Raw genomic sequence first — 23,208 nt, 5'->3', positions numbered from 1 at the left:
AGATATGTTGTTTCCCATCTTTAAATCAGTGGTACACATTTTTACAATTAGAACACTTGGAATGTTAGATCAAATTTTTACATTTTACATTGTCTTATTAAGAAATTTTTTCTTTTTTGCAAGTTGCAGGGGATGAGTACTCAATTAGGTTTTCAATCTCTAGGACCCTAACTTGAACTATTCTGTTGAAAATTATTTATATATAATATGCATTTAGATTTAATTAATTGCCAAAGAACCATGGATGGATGTAGTACTGAATTAAAAGTTAATAAATTGAAAAAAGTTAATAAATTGAATATAATGCACATATACATATAACTTTTGTGTGTTCATTTTTAAGACATATTGGATTAGATTAAGCTATTTGTTGTTAAGGACATTATTTTAAAACGAGCTTCTATTTTGATGACAATTATAAAAAAGTGGTCAGCTTTATTTGGTGTCATGGTAAAACAGAAAGCATTTATAAAATGAGATGTTATTGATTTGACTGTCTTTTTTTTTTTTTAAGAAAAAACAAGATTATTTTGCAGAGTTTGGGATTATGCTTTCCTCTTAAATACAAACTACTTATTATGTTATTTTAAAATTTATTTTGGTGGGTCTTTTTGTTTGCGTATTCTTTGGTTTTGGGACACACTCTTTGGTGCTCAGGGGTTACTCCTGGCTCTCTGCTTTGAAATCACTCCTGGCAGGCTCTGGGGACCATATAATGAGATGTCAGGAATCGAACCCAGGTCTGTCCCGGGTCGGCTGCATGCAAAGCAAACACCCTACTGCTGTGCCATCTCTCCGGCCCATTTATTTTGGTTTTGATGTTACATCTAGCGATGCTCAGGCCTTATTTCTGACAGTGCTCAAGGAATTCATGTAGGATAGATCTCAGGTCAACCTTGTGCAAATGAATCAAATTACTATCTCTCTGGCCCCTATTCTTTTTTTTTTTTTTTCCTTTCTGGGCCACACCTGGTGACACTCAGGGGTTACCCCTGGCTATGCGCTCAGAAATCGCTCCTGGCCCAAGGCTTTGGGGGGGGGGGCACCATATGGGACACTGGTGGATTGTGGATCGAACCTCAGTCCATTCTAGAGTAGCTTGTGCAAGGCAAACACCCTACCAGTTTCGACACCGCTCCGGCACATGTTCTTAATTGATATCACTTGTGGTCAGCTTAATTAGAGTCTTGGTAATTTTCAGGAAAGTTAATTAAATACTAGACCATATATGTGTCTTGGTTTGCATTGTTGACTGTTCAGATATGAGTTTATTATTTTCTTCCCATCCCATTTACCTAAAACCAAAAATCAAAACTTGCTTCTTTTGTATTTTTGCATTAAAAATAAAATCTTATGCAGTTATCTCTTATCTGTAAGCCTTTAAATAGTTTATTCTTTGCATCTGCACTTACTTTCTTGCTCTGTTAGCTGGATGTAATATTACAATTTTGCTTTTTGATAAAAATAGGTTTGTTCGCTGAGCTCTTTTATATTGGTGTGAGTAGCTTGTTTATACCGAAACTAAATTTGTTGAAATGATACGTCCTAGAACTACTAGATTAACAGTAGAGATTTTCTTTCCTATTTAAAAAAACAGTCCGTTTTAATGTTTCTTGAGAAAAGTAAACTTATTTTGTAATTATCTTTTTTGGAGGAAGGGTCATACCTTGCAGTGCTCAGAGCTTACTCCTTGTTCTCAGTGAACAGCACTCCAAGGCATATGCCCTACATTCTGTACTATCTCTCTGGTCCCTGTACATTCTTTAGGTGCTTTGTGTTTAAAGACTTGTGTACAGTTAGCCACTTCATATTTATTTAAAAACTAGCACGTGCCACTCCCAGGTTTAGGCCTGAGGGAATGTCACAGTAAATACGGATATAATAATATTCAGTTGTGTGAGATATTTCTGTTAAGGAAAAAAAAAGGAACTCACATGAAGATTTCAATGTTGGAAGTTTAGATATTAGAGATGGCTTTAAGGGCTGGAGCACATGCTTTGCATGCCGGGGGTTCTGTGCTTAATCCTTTGACATTGCAAAGTCCTCTAAACACCCAGTCAGAAACAACCCTGGGCACCACTGTGAGTTGCTCTCAAACAAGTCAATGAACAATAAAACTACAGCAAAAAGGGAAAAATTGATATTAAATTCCTCTTAAAAGGTGACTTGAAGTTAAAGACCTGGTAGATTTGGGAGAACTAATTTGATAGAAGCATGGCAAATCCGAAGGTTCTGTGTCAGAAATGTACCTTAGTGTGATTGCTCTTTTAAAGAACACTTACTGTTGAAACAGTTTCAAACTGACAGGTTTGTTTATGTATTTTGTCAGTTTCTTGAACTTTAGACCAAAAAGATCTAGTTCAAGATCAGTCAGTATATCTAGCTCTCACTTACCAGTCAGCATTTTACTGTAAGAAAGCAATTTCTAGTTAATTACCCAAATACATTTATACTAGATAAGAAGTTATTTGCATCAGTAGTTCCCATGCAGTGGATTAGAGTACATAACTCGTTTATTTACTATTCCCTTCCCTTGTTGATTGTGTTGCTGTGACTGGGGGTCATGCACATCCTTTGTTGTGGTGCTTGAATTTAGTTGTGGTATTCATACTACCCTGCTCTGGAGCTCGCTAGAGTTGCACTCCTTTAGTTGGAGTGCTCACACACATTCTTGCTGTATTCTCCAGAGAATGCTAAGGCACTCATCTATATGCTTGCAAGGAGTTTTCACATCTGGCCAGTGTCTTCAAATAATTTTAGCTGCAGTGCAGCTGGAATTTTCTTATATACACTGGGAATCTCAGGCAACAGAGCTACCAGGCACAACAGTAATGTTGTCAAGATCATGTTCAGTACATTGTGGTTGGCATTGGCAATTGAACTTCCTCTCTTGCCAAGGCACTTTAGCCATTGGGCCCTCTCCTGTTTATTTTAATGCTCAGATTGTCCCAGATTTACCACTGGGAACTCTGTCAAGTTGATTTGTATTTCCTTTTGACATTTCCATCAATCATGTGTATTTCATTTTTTGGTAATTCCTGATTTCAAAATAAAATTTAAAGTCACAGGAAGGTGCAAAAAATTTATACAGAGAATATATGTGGTGTGGAGGGTTGAACTGGATTTGCATGCAAAATGTGCACCTTAATTCCTTGTTTAGTTTTTCCATCTGGGGATGAATGAGTATAAAAGAGTCAAGTACCATTCTCCATCTTGCAGATTTGTAGTTTTCTCCGTATGAGATACAGTAACTCCTTTCTTTTACTTTATGGCACATTTTACACTTAGAGATTTCCCTGAGTCTCAACCTGAGATGTGTACTCTTGGCCACTCCCAGTGGTGCTCAGGGTATTATGTTGTTGATGGGGATTACACCCAGGAATCCTACATTTAAATCCTCTGTTCAGCCCATTGATCTATCCTCCAACCCTGGTTTGTTGTTGTTTTAATTGGTTTTGGGTCACATCCAGCAGCGCTCAGGGGTTACTCCTGGCTCTATGCTCAGAAATCACTCCTGGCAGGCATGGGGGACCATATGGGATGCCGGGATTTGAGCCACTATCCTTCTGCATGCAGGGCAAATGCCCTACCATTGTGCTATCTCAAGTTAGGTTTAGCCTTGGGAGTGCAGATACTGATTAAAGAGAAAATTGAGTTAGGGATACAGGTGTACCCTCCCCTATAAGCTCTAAATGACAGGAGCAAAAGAGTAAGTTCATTATAAGGATTGAATGGGATTTAATTTATAACTTAAATAAATAGAATAGACATAAGAATGGTGGAATTAAGAGGGTAGAAAAATGATAGGATCTGAGTTGAAAGTCCTTATAATGTCAATCAGAAGATCATTAGAAATGAAGTTAGTGAAAATTAGCTGGAAAGATGGTGGTAGTCTATAAGTATTGTTTGAATTTGGGATATTGGGCTGTTGCTATTAATGATAATGGTAAGAGTCATAGAAGTAGAGCCGGAGAGATAGTATGGAAGTAGGGCATTTGCCTTGTATGCAGAATGATGGTGGTTTGAATCCCGGCATCCCATATGGTCCCCTGAGCCTGCCAGGAGCAATTTCTGAGCATAGAGCCAGGAGTATTACCCCTGAGCACTGCCAGGTGTGACCCCCCCAAAAAATAAGTCATATAAGTAAGTATTAAGAATAGTGGGAGGAAATTCTTTTAGAAGTATAATGATAGCATCTGAAATTATGAGAGATTAAGTATTTGAGAGTGTGACAATGAAAACACTGAAGCTAAAAATTATTAGGAACAGGGGACTGGAGCGGTGGCGCAAGTGTCTCTTCCTTGCACGCACTAACCCAGGACAGATCACAGTTCAATCCCCCAGCGTCCCATATGGTCCCCCAAGCCAGGAGCGATTTGTGAGCACATAGCCAGGAGTAACCCCTGAGCATCACTAGGTGTGGCCCAAAAACTAAAAAAAAAAAAGGAATAGAAGTTTTTTGCTGTTTGAGGATCCATTTGGGGTTAAAGAGAGGTAGTACAAGCCAACCCAAATTCATGTGGCCAAACCAAATTCCATCCCCTCATATGGTCCCCTGAGCTCTCCAGGAGTGATTACTATGCCAGCCAGGAATAACCTCTGAGCACTGCCTGGTGTAAAAAAACACAGACACACAGAGACACACACACACACACACACACACACACACACACACACACACACACACACACACACAACCCTGTGCATTTATATAAAGAATGCTTATAAAATACCTACTTTCTGTTTTATTGAATGTAAATTTCTTAATCTTGCACGATTATGTTGATATCTGATTTAATGTTTGGAATTATACTCTGTAAGCCTTACAGTGTAAGGTATTATGATAGAAACCTTTTAAAAGAAATCATTAAATTGAAAGAATTTTGTACTGAGGAACTTAATGAACATAATGAATATGTTAAGTTGTGTATATAAATATCATAAGTACAAAGTGGCATCGTAAAGAAGATGTTCAGAAAGGGACTTTTTATCCTGGAGGGGTATAAAAGATTTTATGGAAATATGTTACATTTGACCTTAATTTTGAAGCAAAGATAAAATTGACAAGTATTGATGATATGTAGAACATTTTCTTCCTCTTGACATTCAGTCATGATACTTGATTTTTCTTCGATTAAAGCAGAGTAAATGTTAAATGTACTCTGATTGGCTATGATTAAGGAATGGTATGAGTAAGGTTATAATGTATGACGGTGACTTTCATTTAAGGATTTTTAAAATTTGCCCACTTTAAATTAAAATTGAGAAATTTTACATTACCTGGGTTGTATGTGTAAGTATATAAAGTAAGTATACGAACCAGACATTTACTTACAATAAATAAGGGGGCTATTGAGCCACATCCACCAGTGCACAGGGGGACCTATGGGGTTCTGGGATTGAGCCTAGATCTGCCATATTCAAGGCCAAGTGCCTTACAATCTCTCTAGCTCATATTGGTGATAAATAAATATATATATATATATACACACACACACACATATATATATATATTAATTTTGTGTTTTGGGGCCACACCTGGCATTACTCAGGAGTTACTCCTGGCTCTGCAGTCAGAAATTGCTCCTGACCCACTTGGGAGACCATATGGGATGCTGGGGATTGAACCCAAGTCTGTCCCTGGTTGCTGTGAGCAAGGCAAACACCCTACCACTGTGCTATCTCACCAGTCCCCTGGTGATAAATATTAAATACATTTATTTTAAGACAAATTTTAAAGATATTTCTTGACCTCCACATTTAGTTGCGATTAAAGAAGATAAAGTCTAGGTACCCAAAAGATACATGATTTAAACCACATTAATTTTTTTCTAGTAGCTATATTAAAAGTTAGAAGTGTAAGATAATTTTTAATATATTTATTTAAGTGTAATTGAAGTGACATTCTATTATCAATATTAAAATTATTAATGGGATATTTTATATTATTGTCTGGTAGTAAATTGAAATCCAGAAGTATTTTTATTTATAGAACATTAACATTTGGGCTATCCACTTATCAGGTGCAGTTGGTATTATGTAACTTACCTCTATAATGACAATATACATATCTAGAGCAAATATGAATTAAGTTTTTCACTATTCTCTAAGCATTTGGAAGCTATTGAATAATTTTAAGGAGGGCATAAAGTGTATAGATTTGATTTTCAAGAGGATTAACTGCTTGATAATAGAATGAAGAGGAGTTCAGGATGTTAGAAGGTAGAGAAGGCTAAGAAATAATGAGAAATCTGAATAGAAAAGGGATTGGAATAGAAAAAGAAGCTCTGGTGGTACCGTAGGGAGAATAAGCAGGAAAAATATTATGTATTTTCCTTTGAAACATTACTGTATTTCCCATTTGCATGTTGAAGTAATTTGTTACAGAAATTCGGTTTACCTATATATTAATTAGTGATTGTAGGTCAGTTATCCATTTAATCAAGATGATGATGAAAAATCTCAAACAAAAACATAAATGTATATGATTGCTATCAAAACTTCAATCTTTTAAAGCCAAGAAATATTCCTGGGGCTTAAGTAGTCCAGGACATAATAATTATTTGAAGCACATAAAGATATATTGAAAACATACATCTGTTTAGAAAGTCTGCCTTCACAATAGCTTATCAGAGAGCAGAAAGGAAGATGAGGTTAGTTTTGTGTTAGTATACTTGATACTTTGACCCTCATTTTGGTTTGGGGGCATTTAATATATTTTCTATATTTATTTGATTTTTAATTTTTGTTTTTTTGGGGGGGACACACCAGTGGTACTCAGGAATCACTCCTAACTCCGGATCATATAGGATGCTGGGGCTTGAACCTGGATTGGACACTTGTAAGACAGATTCTCTTATCTGCTGTGCTATCTTTCTGACTCCTATTTTGTTATTATTGTTGTTGTTGTTGTTTTTTTTTTTTTTTTTGGTTTTTGGGCCACACCCGGTAACGCTCAGGGGTTACTCCTGGCTATGCGCTCAGAAGTCGCTCCTGGCTTGGGGGACCATATGGGACGCCGGGGGATCGAACCGCGGTCCGTCTCCTAGGCTAGCGCAGGTAAGGCAGGCACCTTACCTCCAGCGCCACCGCCCGGCCCCGTTGTTGTTGTTTTTGGTTTTTTTTTTGGGGGGGGGTCCACAACAGGTGATGCTCAGGAGTTACTCCTGGCTATGCGCTCAGAAATGACTCCAGGAGACCATATCACACTCCTGAGATTGAACCCAGGTGGGTTCTATGTTAGCCTTGAGCAAGGCAAACACCTTGCTACTGTGCTATCACTCCTGAGCTCTGGCCCCTATTTGTCTTTATTTTAATTTATAAATTAAGATTCTGTAGTTTATAAAACTGTTAAAACCAGTTTCTATTGCACATGATTTTAACACTACATCATCACCTTTCCAAGAAAGCCTTTTATATTTTTTAAACCCATAAAGCGAAGTTAAGAAACCTTATTTAGCTTCACCACCAGTAGGATTGCTTTTCTGAGATGCTTCTTCCACAAACTTTTAAAAGTTTTATTTGGGAAATATAAGAAGGGAAAGATAGTAATGTGTTCAAGAGCAAATATGGGCTTTTCCAGAGGGGAGAGAACCAAAGTCACCCTATAAAGTAAAAGAAGGGTGTTAAAAATCCCAAGCTGAAATGTTGGTGACCCAAGAGTCACAAACTATTGTATCTTCCTTTCTACATTTACATTCTGCCTGCACCTTTAAATAATCGCTCTACTTTGGAAAATGGTGCTCCCCTCACCCCTTCTGTGTCCATTCCTAATTAGTTCTCTTATTGGAAACATGTGTATCTGACTTTCCTTTTGCATAGAATGTTACTTTTAGTACCTCTGGAAAAATCTAACTACAGCTGTTAATTGGAATGCTTATCCCTTAGAAACTTTAATTTCTAGGGAAAACTGAGTTGAGAATTATCTGCTACAATATTAGTCTTTAGCAAGAGACCCAGATATCTTTAATTCTTCTGTAACAACAAGCCTAAAGTAAACATAGACTCAGTAATTTATCCTTTTGGGGAACGGTTTAGAATTTTAGATCAATTCATTGACTTTTCATCATTTGACTTCACTTAGCAGAAAAATTCAGGATATAAGTTACTAAACAAAGAAAAAGTAAAAATAAGATACTCTTTCTGAAATATTAATATTAACAATATTGTACTGTAAATTGTGATAAATTACATATCGTATTTTCCGCCATATAAGATGACTTTTGAAACGAAGAAAAGTCAACCAAAAATCAGGGGTCGTCTTATACACCGAATATATACAGAAAACCGTTTCGATATGCCGCTAAACGAAAAGCGTCTGGCTATTGCCACCAATCGAGTTTTCCAACTCGATCCTACACCAATCCCTGCAAGGCTGCTCGGACCGCCTCTCTAACTCAGCCAATCCAAGCAGGCTTTTGATGCATGCAAATTAGGCAATGTTCTGGACCTGAATCTACGCTGTAAAAGCCTACTTAGATTAGCCAGCGTCAGAGAGGAAGTCTAAAATTAGGGGGTCATCTTATATGCCGGAAAATACGATACCACAAATCAGAAAATTATTGTAATTTGCAACAATATAAATAATATAAATAATAAACATTTAATTTATAATTAAGAAACCAAATATAATCATTGCTAAAGATTTTACCTAAAAATTTAATCTTTTGTGTCATACCAAGTGGTGCTCATAAGTTGCTCCCAGGGGTTCTGAGAGATTCTTGGTGCAGGACATTGAACCTAGAGTGCCTGCAAAGCATGTATGCCAATCCTTTGCCCCATCCACTGCCCCATCCCCACATCTCACATTACTATATAATAGTTTTACTGACAGATTTTGTAATCAAGGATATGAGTTCATTGTGTAATAAGGTTGCATGTTTGTAAACATGTTGAAAACATGCCTACTGTATTTTCCGGTATATAAGAAGACTTTTGAAACAAAAAAGAGTCAACTGAAAAATCGGGGGTCGTCTTATACGCCGAGTATATCCCGAAAAATGTTTCAATATGCCGCTAAATGAAAATTGTCTGAATATTGCCACAAAACGAATTTTCCAACTCCATCCTGCACCAATCCCTGCAAGGCTGCTCGGACCGCCTCTCTAACTCAGCCAATCCAAGCAGGCTTTTTTTTGTTTTGTTTTGTTTTTGGGCCGGCGGTGCTCAGGGGTTACTCCTGGCTGTCTGCTCAGAAATAGCTCCTGGCAGGCACGGGGGACCATATGGGACACCGGGATTTGAACCAACCACCTTTGGTCCTGGATCGGCTGCTTGCAAGGCAAATGCCACTGTGCTATCTCTCCGGGCCCTCAAGCAGGCTTTTGATGCATGCAAATTAGACAATGTTCTGGACCCAAATCTACACTGTAAAAAGCCTGCTCAGACTGGCCAGAGTCAGAGAGGAAGTCTATTACAGTATAACCGCCGAACATTTGCTTGTTTTGATTGGCTCACTGTGGTACATACAGTTGCAGCACAGGAACGTTCTGTCTGATACAGCGAATATAGGTTTAAACCCATGTTTTAACTGCAAAATTAGGGGATCGTCTTATACGCCGGCAAATACGGTAGTTTACTCAACCAACAGACTTCTATTTACCCATACTTTAATATACCAGTAGTTATCCTAAATCATGCTATTTTGAAAAGAATTTGAGTTTTTATGATAATTGATAGTTTTAATAAAATTTAACTTTTTATCAGTGTTAAATGTTAAGCCAATCAGCAGTTGAGCTTTGACTTATCATCTGATGATAATAATTATTGTTCTTGAGCTTAGAAATCTCTTTCTACTTTATCTATTCAAACCTGGCTTAGTTTCCACAAATGGTGGGGTGAGAAAATCCCTACAGCCCAGTGAAAATAAGCAAACTTTTCCATGAGGGATTGTGTGAGCTGTATACAAAACTTAATGGGGGCTCTGAGATGGATGATACTTGAATTGTTTTTTGGAGCCACACCTCTTGCCCTGTACAGACTAAAAATTTTAAAGACAGCCATTCTCATCCCTGAGGGTGGTGCCACCTATGACAATTGACCTGTTTCAGGTGCTTTCTTCTGTTTTCATTTTGCTAATTTGAGAAAAAAAAAATCTTTTACAATGCCTTGTAAATAAAGTTGGACTGTAAGTTTAGTAATATTAAAGGCCCTTTTAAATCAAGAGCCACCCACCAAAGAGGCCATAAAAGAGAATTAATATGTCAAGATTTAGTGCCACTATCTTAAATAACCTGCATAAATTCTTCTTAAACTATCAATGGATTCTGGCTACAAATGAAGTTTTACTTGCATTTATGTCCGTGTTTATCTTGGAACCCCCAACTTGATGGTTAGCAAGTCAAGTCTTCAGCACACAAACTCAAAAACTGGAAGGCAAATAGCAGTATTGGAGAGCAGTGGGTCAGGATTTGGAAAGAATGAGACAATATGAAATCTCATTTTCCCCTCTACTATTATAGGCAGAAATCTGAGATAGCTAATTCTGGCATTAGAGTTCCAAAGCTGTTTCTGTTAATAACCAGGTTCTCATTTTCAGGTTCCAAATGAAGTTTATAGAAGAGAGTGGGACTCAATTATCTAACAATATTCAGTGATATTTTCTGTTGAATTTCACTTTTCTCGTGTTGTTCAAAGGAAATGGTGGTAGTCATTTACTCAGGAGCCCCCTAAGTTGAGTTTATCATGGGTTGGGGACAGTAGAATTGCCTTACAGTAGAGTCTAATATGATGAACTTTGATTTCCAGTCATGTCATCTTTTCAGAGAAAAAAGACAATTTAGACCGGGGTCCTCAAACTTTTTAAACAGGGGGCCAGTTTACTGTCCCTCAGACCATTGGAGGGTCTGACTATAGTAAAAACAAAACTTATGAATGAATTCTTATGCACATTGCATATATCTTATTTTGCAATGAAGAAACAAAACAGATACAAATACAATATGTGGCCCGCGGGCCATAGTTTGAGGACCACTGATTAGACAGTCTGGTATACTTGCAAAAAAAGTAGAGGGGAGAATAGAGGATAGTAGAAATCAATACTGTTTTGTCCTTTGCTTTATTTGCTTATTAATTTTTCATTAGTCCTTTGTAATACATATTTCAACACTATGAGAGCTCTTACTTTCAAGTGCATTTATCAAATAAATGATCTTCCTTAACTGGAACATTCCTTTTAATTGCCACTGTAACCCTTTTGGATTTTTATTGAATTCCTGTCATTTTTTCTGGATGTCTATTGATTCTGGAAATATGATTCTTAAATGTAAAAAGAAGGCATACCTATCGAACATAAAGAATCCCATCTGTTTAAAAATTCAGCCTTGGGAGCCACCAAACACACCTATTCTCTTTGGTCCCCAAAATTCCATTTTAGCAAGTGCCTTAATGTCATTTGCTTATTTCCATATCTCAACAATATTGAAAGACATGGAATTCTGAACACCTGTAGTACCAGACCAAGAAACAAGGACAGGATTAAATCAGCAGCCTTAAAATAGTGGGAATGCAGAATGATTCCAAACTGCTACGAGTTTCTAACTTTGCATCTAAGTCTAATCATGGGCTGTGAATGCCACAGTGATAGTATAGTGGAAAGGGCATTGGGTTGACCTGTGTTTGATCCCTGGCATACCATGTGGTCCCCAAGTATTGCCAGGAGTAATTCCTGAGTGCAGAGCCAGGAACACCATTGGCTGTGGCCTAAAAACCACTGGCTAAGGTTTGGATTTATCCATTTATTGCTGATCGGATCAGTCTAATCTGGAATGTTTTTTTTCTTATCAAGATTTAATAAAACACCTAACTTAATTGAAGTTTTGGGCATCAATCAGAAGTAGAATTCTGTACTAATCAGCCACATTTATAACGGGACAGACAGCTCCTCAGAAAAATTTTCTTAGTCATTATGTCCATCTTATAAATTGTGGCACTAAAATCAAGAGCCTATTCATTTACACAGAAGATTTAGGCAGTTTTTAGATTAGTTTTTTTTTAATGCCTTTATTTAAAGGACATTTATTAAATCGTTGCTCATAATACATTTGTTCCAAGACTGATCCCACCACTAATGTAAGATTTCCTCCACCATTGTCCCTAGATTCAATCCCAAGTCTACCCCATTGGCAGGCATGGCATAATTTATTTTATATTGCTTATTTATAGGTAAGTGGAAATGAAAATTCGTAAAAAGAAAAAAGTACAATAATAAAATATGTGAAAATTAATGTGTGTCACAGTCAGATCATTAAGTCATCAGAAGGTTTGTTAAGTGATTTGTTGATGGTTGATTTTCTGTTACTTGTTTTGTGTCTGACCATCCGATGGCTTTGAAGCAATGTTGATATTTATATTATTGTGTTCCTCTTGGGATGACAGTATTGAAAAATTTTTGGAGTTATTCGAGTTCTATGGCTGATATTGCTGCTTTTGAGGGTGTGGGTTCAATTGCTAGGACTTCCAGAAGCACGAGAAGGCGAGTGTATGCGTCTGCATTCATTCCGAAAATTCCTGAAGATGTCAGCCCCAATACTGGTAGGCATGAAGTTTGGTCAGTTTGGTATCTCTACAGAGATCCGTGGTTGAGTGGTGAAGCTGGGCCATTGTCAAAGTGGTGGTCGTGGGTGGTGAGTGCAGTTGGTGTGGCTTCAGTAGGCTAGGACTTGGCTTACCCTTTTCTCCTAAAATTGCCATTTTTACCGGTGTAGCCAGTGTGCCCATTAATTTTAATGGCTTGGAATGCATCTCCTTTAAGAAGAGTGAGTCTGTGGAGCTGGCTGAATGCATGGTGGTAACTGTGTTTGTGGGGCATGGTCTTAAGATCAGTTTTAATGTAATTTTTGTTCAAGGCATTTCCCTTTCCCTAACAGAGTTCCTATTTCAAATATCTTTATCTCACTTGTTTGCTTAGTTTCTAAAACCTATAGTAAGGTTAATCTATGTATTGCAAAATTTGAGCCATTTTCACCCAATTCTGGTATTTGCCATTTTCCTTTACATAAATATTTTTTAGATAGCAGGGTAAATTTAGATGATCTTTTATTTGGTTCACAGAATTGTATTTTAAAACTATTTCGAGAAAAGCATTCTGGTGTAGTTTATCTGATTGAGAAGGGATAACAGATAAGTTCACATGACTTAGATTTTTTATGTGAAATACAAAGCATACTTCAAATATGTGATATATTTTTAAATGTGTATAAAATATTAAGTGTTGCATACTTTGCTAGTGATAAATTTGTCTACCTTTAGTTTATTGTAATAACAGGAAGAAACATTAAAAATCATTTAAATGGCATTCTTGTCACTTTTCTGCACAGAAGATAGACTGAATAGAAAAAAGGGGCTTTATTGGCATGAAAACTAAAGTTGGGGAGGATGCCCACTAGCACAGTCTGGAAAAGTCCTGTAAAAAGGGAATGTGGGTCTAGTTTGATATTCTGCAGAGTTAGGATGATAAAACAAAATGTTAGGAGGGAGAGATGACTGAAACTCAACCATCAACAGCTTTTTAACTCTGCATCTCATGCTGACTCAAAACAAAATAAAAAAAGAAATTATAATGGGGGCATGTGCAGTTGAAGAATGTCTGGTGGATATATTCTATATATTAAAAAATGGCCGAGAAATGTCATAGGCTGTGTGCTTTATTGTATGTCAATACAGAGAAGGGTTTGGAAGTGAAGGTGGGTTCTGTTAAGTAGTCTCCACTAACTTGTACTGACTGTCCTTGGGGCTGAGGAGTTTATATCAATGCAGAGTATTCTTGAAATTCTCTCTTGGTATAATCAGTCAGAAGAAAATACTGAAGCATCATCTCCCAGGGAGAGATTTTCACCCTCTCCAAGCTGCTGGCCTCAGGCTGGCCAGTCTGTTTTTGCATTTATTTTTTCTCAAAAAATTAACTTTTATTTGAAAAGTGACTACTGGGGCCAGAGAGATAGTGTACAGCAGGTAGTGCATTTGCCTTGCACATGGCCACCCCAGGTGGCATCCCTTATGGTCCCCTGAGCCTGCTAGGAGTGATTTCTGAGCACAGAGTGAAAAGAAGTCCCTGAACATTGCCAAGTGTGACCCCCAAACTGAAAAAAAAAATAGTTTAAAAGAAACTACTTCCCAATATGGTTATGCTTCAAGGACTCATACATTGCCATAACCTATCGAAACTACTGTCTCCAAACCAAAATTTCAACCAATAAAGTAGATCATTATAAGGATTGCTCTTACCTTGTTAAGGAAATGCCTAAAACTTCAGGTAAATTAATATGAAAATCAAGCTTAAGTTTTTAAATTTTAAAAGATTGATGTTGGATAGATCTAATCTAGTTACTTGATGGCAGGAAGTCTTTAAAGTTCAAGTTACTGTCTAATTTATGTTCAAGTTGAATACTAGGAATTTTTTAGCATTTTTAAATGTGAATACAAAAATACCACGAAAAGTTTTGTTTTTATTTTTTTAATTTTTTAAATTTTTTTGTTTTTTGGGTCACACCCAGCATCACTCAGGGGTTACTCCTGGCTCTACACTCAGAAATCGCCCCCGGCAGGCCTGGGGGACCATATGAGATGCTGGGATTCGAACCTCTGTCCTTCTGCATGCAAGGCAAAGGCCCTGCCTCCATGCTATCTCTCCAACCCCAATTTTCTTCTTAATTGGTTCATCCTTAATCTTGTTTTCACTCCAATCTTTATGTTGGTGTACCTCAGAACTTCTGCTCTTTTTATTTTTTTCTATACATACTCCTTTGTTGATCTTACCCAGTTTTGTGGTTTTAAGTACAGTTGATATGCTGACAGTTTGTAAATTTATAAAAACTTTAGCTTGGGGCCAGAGTGGTGGCACAGGAGTAATAAGGCATTTGCCTTGCTGGGGCTAGCCTAGGACGGACCGTGGTTCGATCCTCCAGCGTCCCATATGGTCCCCCAAGCCAGGAGCCATTTCTGAGCGCATAGCCAGGAGTAACCCCTGAGCAACCCCAGGTGTGGCCCAAAAACAAACAAAAAAATAGCTAAAGAATAATTTATACTATACTTTATACTTAATTTCACCTACAATTTCTAGAATTTTGTTTATTATTTAAAATAATGTGTGTGGGGGGCTGGAGAGATAGCACAGCAGCATTTGCCTTGCAAGCAGCTGACCTAGGACCTAAGGTCCCATATGGTCCCCCATGCTTGCCAGGAGCTATTTCTGAGCAGATAGCCAGGAGTAACCCCTGAGCACCACCGGGTGTGGCCCAAAAATAAAAAAAAATAATAATAATGTGTGTGACTTCCTTTATGGGGACAGATGCTATAATGTATTTGGGCATTTAAAGAATTGGAGGGAGGGGCTGAAGAGATGGTACAGTGGGGTTGGGCCATTGCCTTGTATGCAGCTAACCCAGTTTCGATTCTAGCTATCCCATATAATTCCCAAGCCCAGACAGGAGAGAACCCTGAGCACTGATCTGCCAGGAATTAGCCTTGAGTGCTCCTTGGTATGGCCCCAAAACAAAACAAAACAAAACAAAACAAAGCAATTAACTACTTAGAATAGGATAAAGTAGAAAGTGAAAGCAAATCCTCTTACTTTGTGTCTTCTTAAGGACTAATGGATAAAGGGTTTATGTGTTAAACAAAGTAAGTAATATTTATGTCTGACATATATATCCTTTATTCCCATCATCACTTATATGGCAAAAATCGGATGCCTTGTACTGCTTTATTAGAAAGAAATATAAATCATGTAGGCTCAATAATTATCTTTCTTTAGAAAATCCATTTAAAGGCCTAAATTTCTGATAAAAATAATTCATGTAGTAATTAATTTTGTAAGTTGAATTAATTAACATTATTTTAGTAGTAATACTAAAGGTGTGGGAGACTAGGAGATGGATAAACTCTGGGGACTTAGCTCCAGATTTGATTGAAAGCTGTATCTGACCTTACATAAAACTTGGGTAGTAAAATATCTTTATAGGAGTTGAGATTTTTCTCAACTCAGGCTGCTCTTTTCCAAATAATCAAGTCTGCCTTTGGTCCCTCACCATATTCACCACATGTTGTCTACATTCTAATTCTTTAGTTATTGTTTGGTAATTTTCCTGTTTCTTTAATATTTGGTGTTGGGGTGTTTATTTCATTTTGTTTTAGTTGGAGCCAAGATTTTTAAGTTTTCTCCTGTCGTTTCTGTATAGTTGAAAGTGGAGAAGGGAAAGAAAATACTTTTCATGCTTGGAAGTTTTAGTTTTCTTATTAAGTTTTATTTCCATAAAAATTTATTTCAGTTTTAGTATCACTTTCTAAGAAAAGGTTCTCAGCTGAAATGACAAAACTGAACAAAACCTTTCTGCCTAAGATATTCAAGAAACTGCATGATGAGGAAGGTCCCATACACCGGTTTTCAAAAATCATGTGCTCAGATGCCCAGTGACTGATTCAAATGTAAAAATATAAAACTAAGTATAACACTTATATTAACATCTACACTTTTATAAGTTACTATTAAAAGTATCATAATATTAAAAATAAATACATAAAGGTACAATTAAATGCACAAAAATAGTATTAACCTTTAAATGTTATTTATAAAACATTATTATTGTTGATTTGAACAGCTGTTCAAATATACTAACTGCTGAAAAAAACTATACTAGAAGAGATTAGGGAAAATACTTATAAACAATTTCCTCTCCCCTATTTAATAATTATGTAAGTGTATCTCTTTGTATAGAATTTTGGAAGGATGTATTATATCAAATATCTAATCTTCTGATGTCAAACTGTAGGGTTTTTATATTAATATCTTTATTTAAACACCTTGATTACAAATATGATTGTAGTTGGGTTTTACTCATGTAAAGAACACCCCCCTTCACCGGTGTAACAATTCCCACCACCAAAGTTCCAAATCTCCCTCCTCCCCACCTCACCCCCACCTGTACTCTAAGCAGGCTTTCCAGTTCCCTCATTCATTCACATAGTTATGATAGTTCTCAGTGTAGTTATTTCTCTAACTGCACTCACCATTCTTTGTGGTGAGCATTATGTCATGAGCTGGACCTTCCAGCCCTCCTCTCTTTATCTCTGAGGATTATTGCAAAAATGTCTTTTATTTTTCTTAAAACCCATAGATGAGTGAGACTATTCTGTATCTATCTCTCTCCCTCTGACTTATTTCACTCAGCATAATAGATGTACATCCATGTAAAGCTGTAGGTTTGTTTCAAAGAAAAAACCCATCCTTTGCTTCATGAAACTTATTTCACTGTAGAGATCAGGGTTTTAATTTAGTTAAAATTTTCATTGTGCAGTTTAAATGTCTCATTTGGAAATTCTCTGAAGGAAAGGACGAAGATGTTTGTATTGTAATAGAAGCTTTCATCTTGTCAATTAAACTTTTTTTCTTCCTTTGTGGATTAATGGATATGTAGAAGTCTTTCCAAATGGAAGTACCTTTCTTTGATTTTAAAAGTCTAATACAGAATATAAATCTGATACATTGAAATATACAGTGCTTTGGATTTTACATTTAAATTTTATTAAAATATTGACTATTACGCAAATCTGATATTTAAATATTAAGATAGTTTATAGTCATGCTTGGTACCTTAACATTTTTTGTTTTGGGTCACACCCAGCATGCATGGGTTACTTCTGGCTCTGCTCTCAGGAATTACCTGGTGGTACTTGGGAGACCATCTGGAATGCTGGAGATCAAACTTGTATGTCACTTTCAGGTGTTATTGTTCTGGCCTTACACCTACATTAAAAAAAAAAGGTAGTGCATTGTAAAGGCTCCACTTGCCTTGATTCAATGATCTAACTCTGGGTGAATGGGTCTGAAGCTGGCGTGCTGCAAGAATTAAATAAAAACAATATAGGGACCGGAGCAATGGTGCAGCGGTAGGGTGTTTGCCTTGCATGAGGCTCGGGTTCGATCCCCCTGGCGTCCCATATGGTCCCCCAAGCCAGGAGCGGTTTCTGAGCGCATAGCCAGGAGTAACCCCTGAGCGTCACTGGGTGTGGCCCAAAAACCAAACCAAACCAAACCAAAAAACCCAACCAATATAGACATAAGGGAGGAAAAGCATGGAGTTGGGGCTTCCAGGCTCATGGACTGAGAAATCCGGTTGTTCTCAAACCCTTTTATTGACCAGACTCAATTGGGGGAAGTGGGATAGAGGCAATCGTAATTGTAATTAACAGACAAAGTTAGTTAATGCTAATCAACCCCAATTATGTCTTCATGTCTCAAAAGGGATAGGTGAGGGTAAGAGTAAGCTCTTTTTTTTTTTTTTTTTTGTGGTTTTTGGGTCACACCCGGCAGTGCTCAGGGGTTATTCCTGGCTCAGAAATTGCTCCTGGCAGGCACGGGAGGACCATATATGGGACGCCGGGATTCGAACCGATGACCTCCTGCATGAGAGGCAAACGCCTTACCTCCATGCTATCTCTCCGGCCCCAAGAGTAAGCTCTTTTGGGGGGAAAGCAGGGTATGGGCTCTGTCTGTTCAGCTAGAGTCCACTAAAATAGTAGAATTTTTGGTAAATAGTTCAGCTGTCTTAGAGAGTAACATTTAAACATGAAAGCAAGCAAAGTGTTAGTTGTATGAGTTTAATAATTTCATCTTGATTGGAAGTTTGATTTATTTTATTTTATTTTGGAAGTTTGATGCTCAGGGGTTACCCCTGGTTAAGCACTCAGAAATCACCCCTGTCTTGGGGGGACCATATGGGACGCCAAGGGATCGAACCGCGGTCCATTCCTTGGCTAGCGCTTGCAAGGCAGACACCTTACCTCTAGTGCCACTTCGCTGGCCCCGGAAGTTTGATTTTTTAATGTACTTTTTTCCTTTTAGTTCAAGAGAATCAAATTGTCTTATTTATCTAATTATATTGGTGAGGTATAAATAATTTTAGTTGTGATTAAACTGTGATTTATAGATTATTCCCCACCCCTTTTTTTGAGAAGGGCACTATTGGGTGGTAGTGCTCAGGATTACTCATGACTCTGTCCTCAGGGTCCTGGCAGGGTTTGGGGTGGCAGTATGGGGTGCCAGTTTTCAGACTGGGTTCGACTGCATACAAGGCAAGCACCCTACCTGTTGTACTTTCTTTCCAACCCCAGTAGTTAACTCTTAACATCTACCTCTTCCTCTTTCTGTTACTAAGTAATATTTTCATAATGTGTTGTCTTTTAATTATTTTAATGATTGAAAATTAAAAATACGAAGTATAACTGAATGGTAAACACATTATGTGCTTCTTTTTTAAATGATACCTTTTGAGGTATGCTTAGTTCAGTGTCAACTGTAAGTTTTAAGGATTTACAGTGTTATCACCACACACTCTTCACCAGTGTAAATGTCCCTCTGCCTATGATCCTTCTCACCCATCATTAGTAATCTCTAATTCTTTCCTCAGAGTTTAAGGGCTTGTGTTTATTAGACATTGTCTGTTCCATTGTTTTTGTTTCTTGGTATGCTATATATGAATTGTTATGTGCAATTCTTTAAAAAAATATTATAGTTTAGGTAATCGTGTTTAAGTTCATAATATTGACATGTAAAGTTATTGTACTTACTACTTACCACCAAAATGCCCAGGACCCTTCTAGAGTTAATAAGTTAGAACTTCAGCTTACTTTTAGTTTTGCACTCTAGTTGATTGCATTCTAGTTGGTGCTTGAATTGTATAGAACTTAGGTTCACCAATCACCATTAGATAAAGTATAAAGAAAGTTATACTTTAGACCCCCTCCAACTGGGAATCTACTGATGTTTATTTACATTTCTTTGAATTCTAAGGATGCCATGTTTGCTCTGTGTTAGTATAAAAGTCTTGCTAGATTTTGACTTTATAATATTTGGTTAAATAAGGTAGTAAATGATAAAAAGATAAAATGATAAATAAAAAACATAAAGATAAAATGATAATCTGTGTATATTTTATGTATTTATGGTACACTTTTTCTTTCCTTACATTTCTAGGCTATGCAGTTAGTCTGTTAGTGTCTTCAAATTGTCATAAATCTCCAAAATTCTCTTTTTGGGAGAGGGGAAGAGGTCTGTACATGGTGGCACTCCTAGGTTTGCTCAGGGGTTTTTCCTTGCAGGGCTTCAGAGACCATGTGATACTGGGCCACAACCAGTGGCCTGCATGCACAGCAAATACCTTAACCCTTCTCTCCCAGCCTCCAGAACTTTTTCAATAAATTATTTGAGGGGTGTTTTTGTCACATATGGCAATGCTCAGGGCTTATACCAGATTCTGTACTCAGGAAATCTCCTGGAGGTGCTTGGGTATCATATGAGATACTGGGGATCCAACCTGGTTTGCTTGCATACAAAGTAATTTCCCCAAAGGCTGTACTATCATTCCAGCCTCCCAAGAAAATTTCATTCTTTCATTATATTTTTTGGAAAAAGGTCTATATGTACATGGAACTTGGCACTTTTTCTATCCCAGTCAAGTTATATTATTTTTATCTTTATATTTTGTTTCTAAATTCAGTACATGCTTATTTTAAAAGTTGAAAAAATACAGAAAACTCAAAGCAATATAAATCTAAACTTTATCATTCTGTTTTCATGGAAAATTTAGTTTTGAGGCTGAGACCCTTTAAGAATAGTGTCATTAGGGCTAGAGTGATAGCATAGCAGTAGGGCATTTGCCTTGCATGCAGCCCACCCAGGACAGGCCTGGGTTCAATATCCAGCATTCCATATGGTCCCCCAACCCTCAGAAATCAGTGATTTCTGAGCAGTAACCCCTGAATGCTGCTGCATGTGCCTCCCCCCCCCCCCCCCCCCAAGGATAGTGTTATTTATTTGGGAGGGTTTTTATTCTTTGTGTGTACTAGATACAAAATCAATTCTATTTGAATGGGAATTTCTTTTGTATGGATGTTACTTTTTGTGTTCTTCCATTTAGCACTCAGTTGATCTAGATATACCAAGGATTCTTGGCGAGTCAGGCTGGTGGTTGAATGTGAGGGTTTGATGAGGCAGTGCTGCTGGAGCCCTGCAATGCCTTTGATTACTCTATCCCAGTGGTACTGGGGGTAGAGGAGCAACCAGGACACATCCTGTGGTGCTTGAGTTCCTTTATTGCTGTACATGGTGATTCATGAGGGACCTTCCCATGTAAGAGATCTCAAGGGTTTGCTGCATGCAAGCATTTTTCTTAAACCTTGTACTATCTTTCCAGCTCCTGGATGTTATTTCTTAAAGTTAAAATCTTAATGAAATTTTACTGATCAGTGAAATGATGAGAGAAAAAGAAGACGTCTGATTAGAAAAAAAACAATAGTGAATGTATATTTTTTTAAATGACATTTTCTTCCTGTTGACTAAAATAACAAATAATCCAGTTATAATATTTGTGGCAGAGGTAGGAAATTAATTAAAGCTGTTGAATATTGAACCCCTGGGTAATTTTATGTTAAAGTTAATTGACATTTGTTCAGCAGAAACACTACATACATGTACCAACTACAAATGTTTTTGTAATCACAGTGCTTGAATAAAGACATTATTTTAAGAAAAAAGAAACAGAAACAACATATACAACTTTAAAAATACATTTTGAAAAAATTGAAAATAACTTTATTTTTCCTCTTTTCATGTGTTTTAAACAGGATGGCTTAAACTCATTGGTCCTTGATTTGGATTTTCCCGCGTTGAGGAAAAACAAGAATATAGACAATTTTTTAAATAGATGTAAGTATTTTAACACTTGATTAATACTTGACCTTAATGTTTGATCTTATAACTGCACTAAAAAGAGATTTATATTTAATATTATTATAACCCCCAATTTAACAACTTATACTAAATATTATTTAGTTATATTTTTAATTTTTCTTTAAAAGCATATTTTTTGTTTTTAAAGGAAAACTGCCTAACAAATTTTTAAAGTGGGTAAATTTCACAATTTTATATAAATTAATATTTTCAACATTAATTTCTCTATAGGTTATTGCAGCTTCAAAAGAAGGTTTTTTGTTTGTGTTTGTTTTGGGGCCATACCCAGAAGTGCTCAGGGTTATTCCTGGCTCAGACCTCACAAATCACTCCTGGTGGGCATGGGAGACTATATAGGCTGTGAGGAATTGAACATGGATCGGGTCATTACATAGGAGGCAAATGCCAACTCATTGTGCTATTAATCTGACCCTGCTGAGAGAATTTTTATTTTACTTTTTTATTTTTTTAAAGACTTTTTTGATTGACTGGTTGTTGGGCCACTCCTAGCGGTGCTGAGGGTTATTCCTGGCTCTGTACTCAGAAATCATTGCTGGCCGGTGGGGGACCATATGGGTGCCGGGAATCGAACCAGGTCCCTCCTGGACCTGCAAATGCAAGGCAAATGCCTGCTGTGCTATCTCTCCGCACCCCCTCCCCCCCAAAGTTTTAAATTGACAATTCTTCTGCCCTCTTAAGGCAGTTTTTATGTTTGTAAAAAATGTAGTTTTTTCAGTCTAGTTAATGAAAGATAATAAGATAACAGATCTTATCATTATGTATAAGTTTGAGTATTGATTGTTGTTACAGTGAAGGTGCAATTGAATTTTAGGAAAAGGAATTCTCAAATTAATTAGCTTACATCTTAAATGTTAAAAAGTAAACTCTTTAGAATTGCCAGTTGTAGGCTGTTTTTCTGATTTAGCAATTCTTTTGTAGTTACCATATGAAAAATAAGTTTTTATTTTTGTTTTTGGGTCACACCCGGCCACGCACAGGGGTTACTCCTGATTCTGCACTGAGAAATCATTCCTGGAAGGCTTAGGGGACCATATGATATGCCAGGAGTCGAACCAGAGTTGGTCCAGGATTGGCTGTGTGCAAGGCAAATGCCCTGCCGCTGTGCTATCACTTCAGCCCCCAAATTTTTTATGATTATTTTTATTTTACTTTATTGGTAGAATATGGTGAACCATATTTAGCTCTGCCATACCTGGCATTACTCAGGGGGTTACTCCTGGCTCTGCACTCTTGCTCAAGGCCTAAGACTGATTCTGTGCTCACCCCTGTGGTTCTCCAGGGACCATTTGCAGTTCTGGGAATTGGACTTGGGTTGGTCACATGCAAGGCTCTTGTCTTACACTATTATCTCCTGGATCACAATTACTATTTAAAAAACAACAACACAGGATATCAGAAATCATTATTGAGATTAGTCTTGCAAGTAATTTTATGATAGTTTTTTGTTTTGTTTTGTTTTTTGT

General features: G+C 37.1%; 1 protein-coding gene across 1 annotated transcript in view; it reads left to right on the top strand.

Moving 5' to 3' along the window:
• Window positions 1-23,208, top strand: part of ROCK2 (Rho associated coiled-coil containing protein kinase 2) — a 124,133-nt gene that overhangs the window by 29,153 nt on the left and 71,772 nt on the right. Inside the window, exon 2 of the mRNA XM_049784552.1 lies at window positions 21,619-21,700. Coding sequence (XP_049640509.1) covers window positions 21,619-21,700 — 82 coding nt within the window. The remainder of the gene's footprint in view (window positions 1-21,618; window positions 21,701-23,208) is intronic.

This window comes from Suncus etruscus, chromosome 12 (assembly GCF_024139225.1).
Source record: "Suncus etruscus isolate mSunEtr1 chromosome 12, mSunEtr1.pri.cur, whole genome shotgun sequence".
Lineage (NCBI taxonomy): Eukaryota > Metazoa > Chordata > Mammalia > Eulipotyphla > Soricidae > Suncus > Suncus etruscus.
Note: the sequence above shows the minus strand (reverse complement) of the source record. Positions and strands in the feature narration are given on the sequence as shown.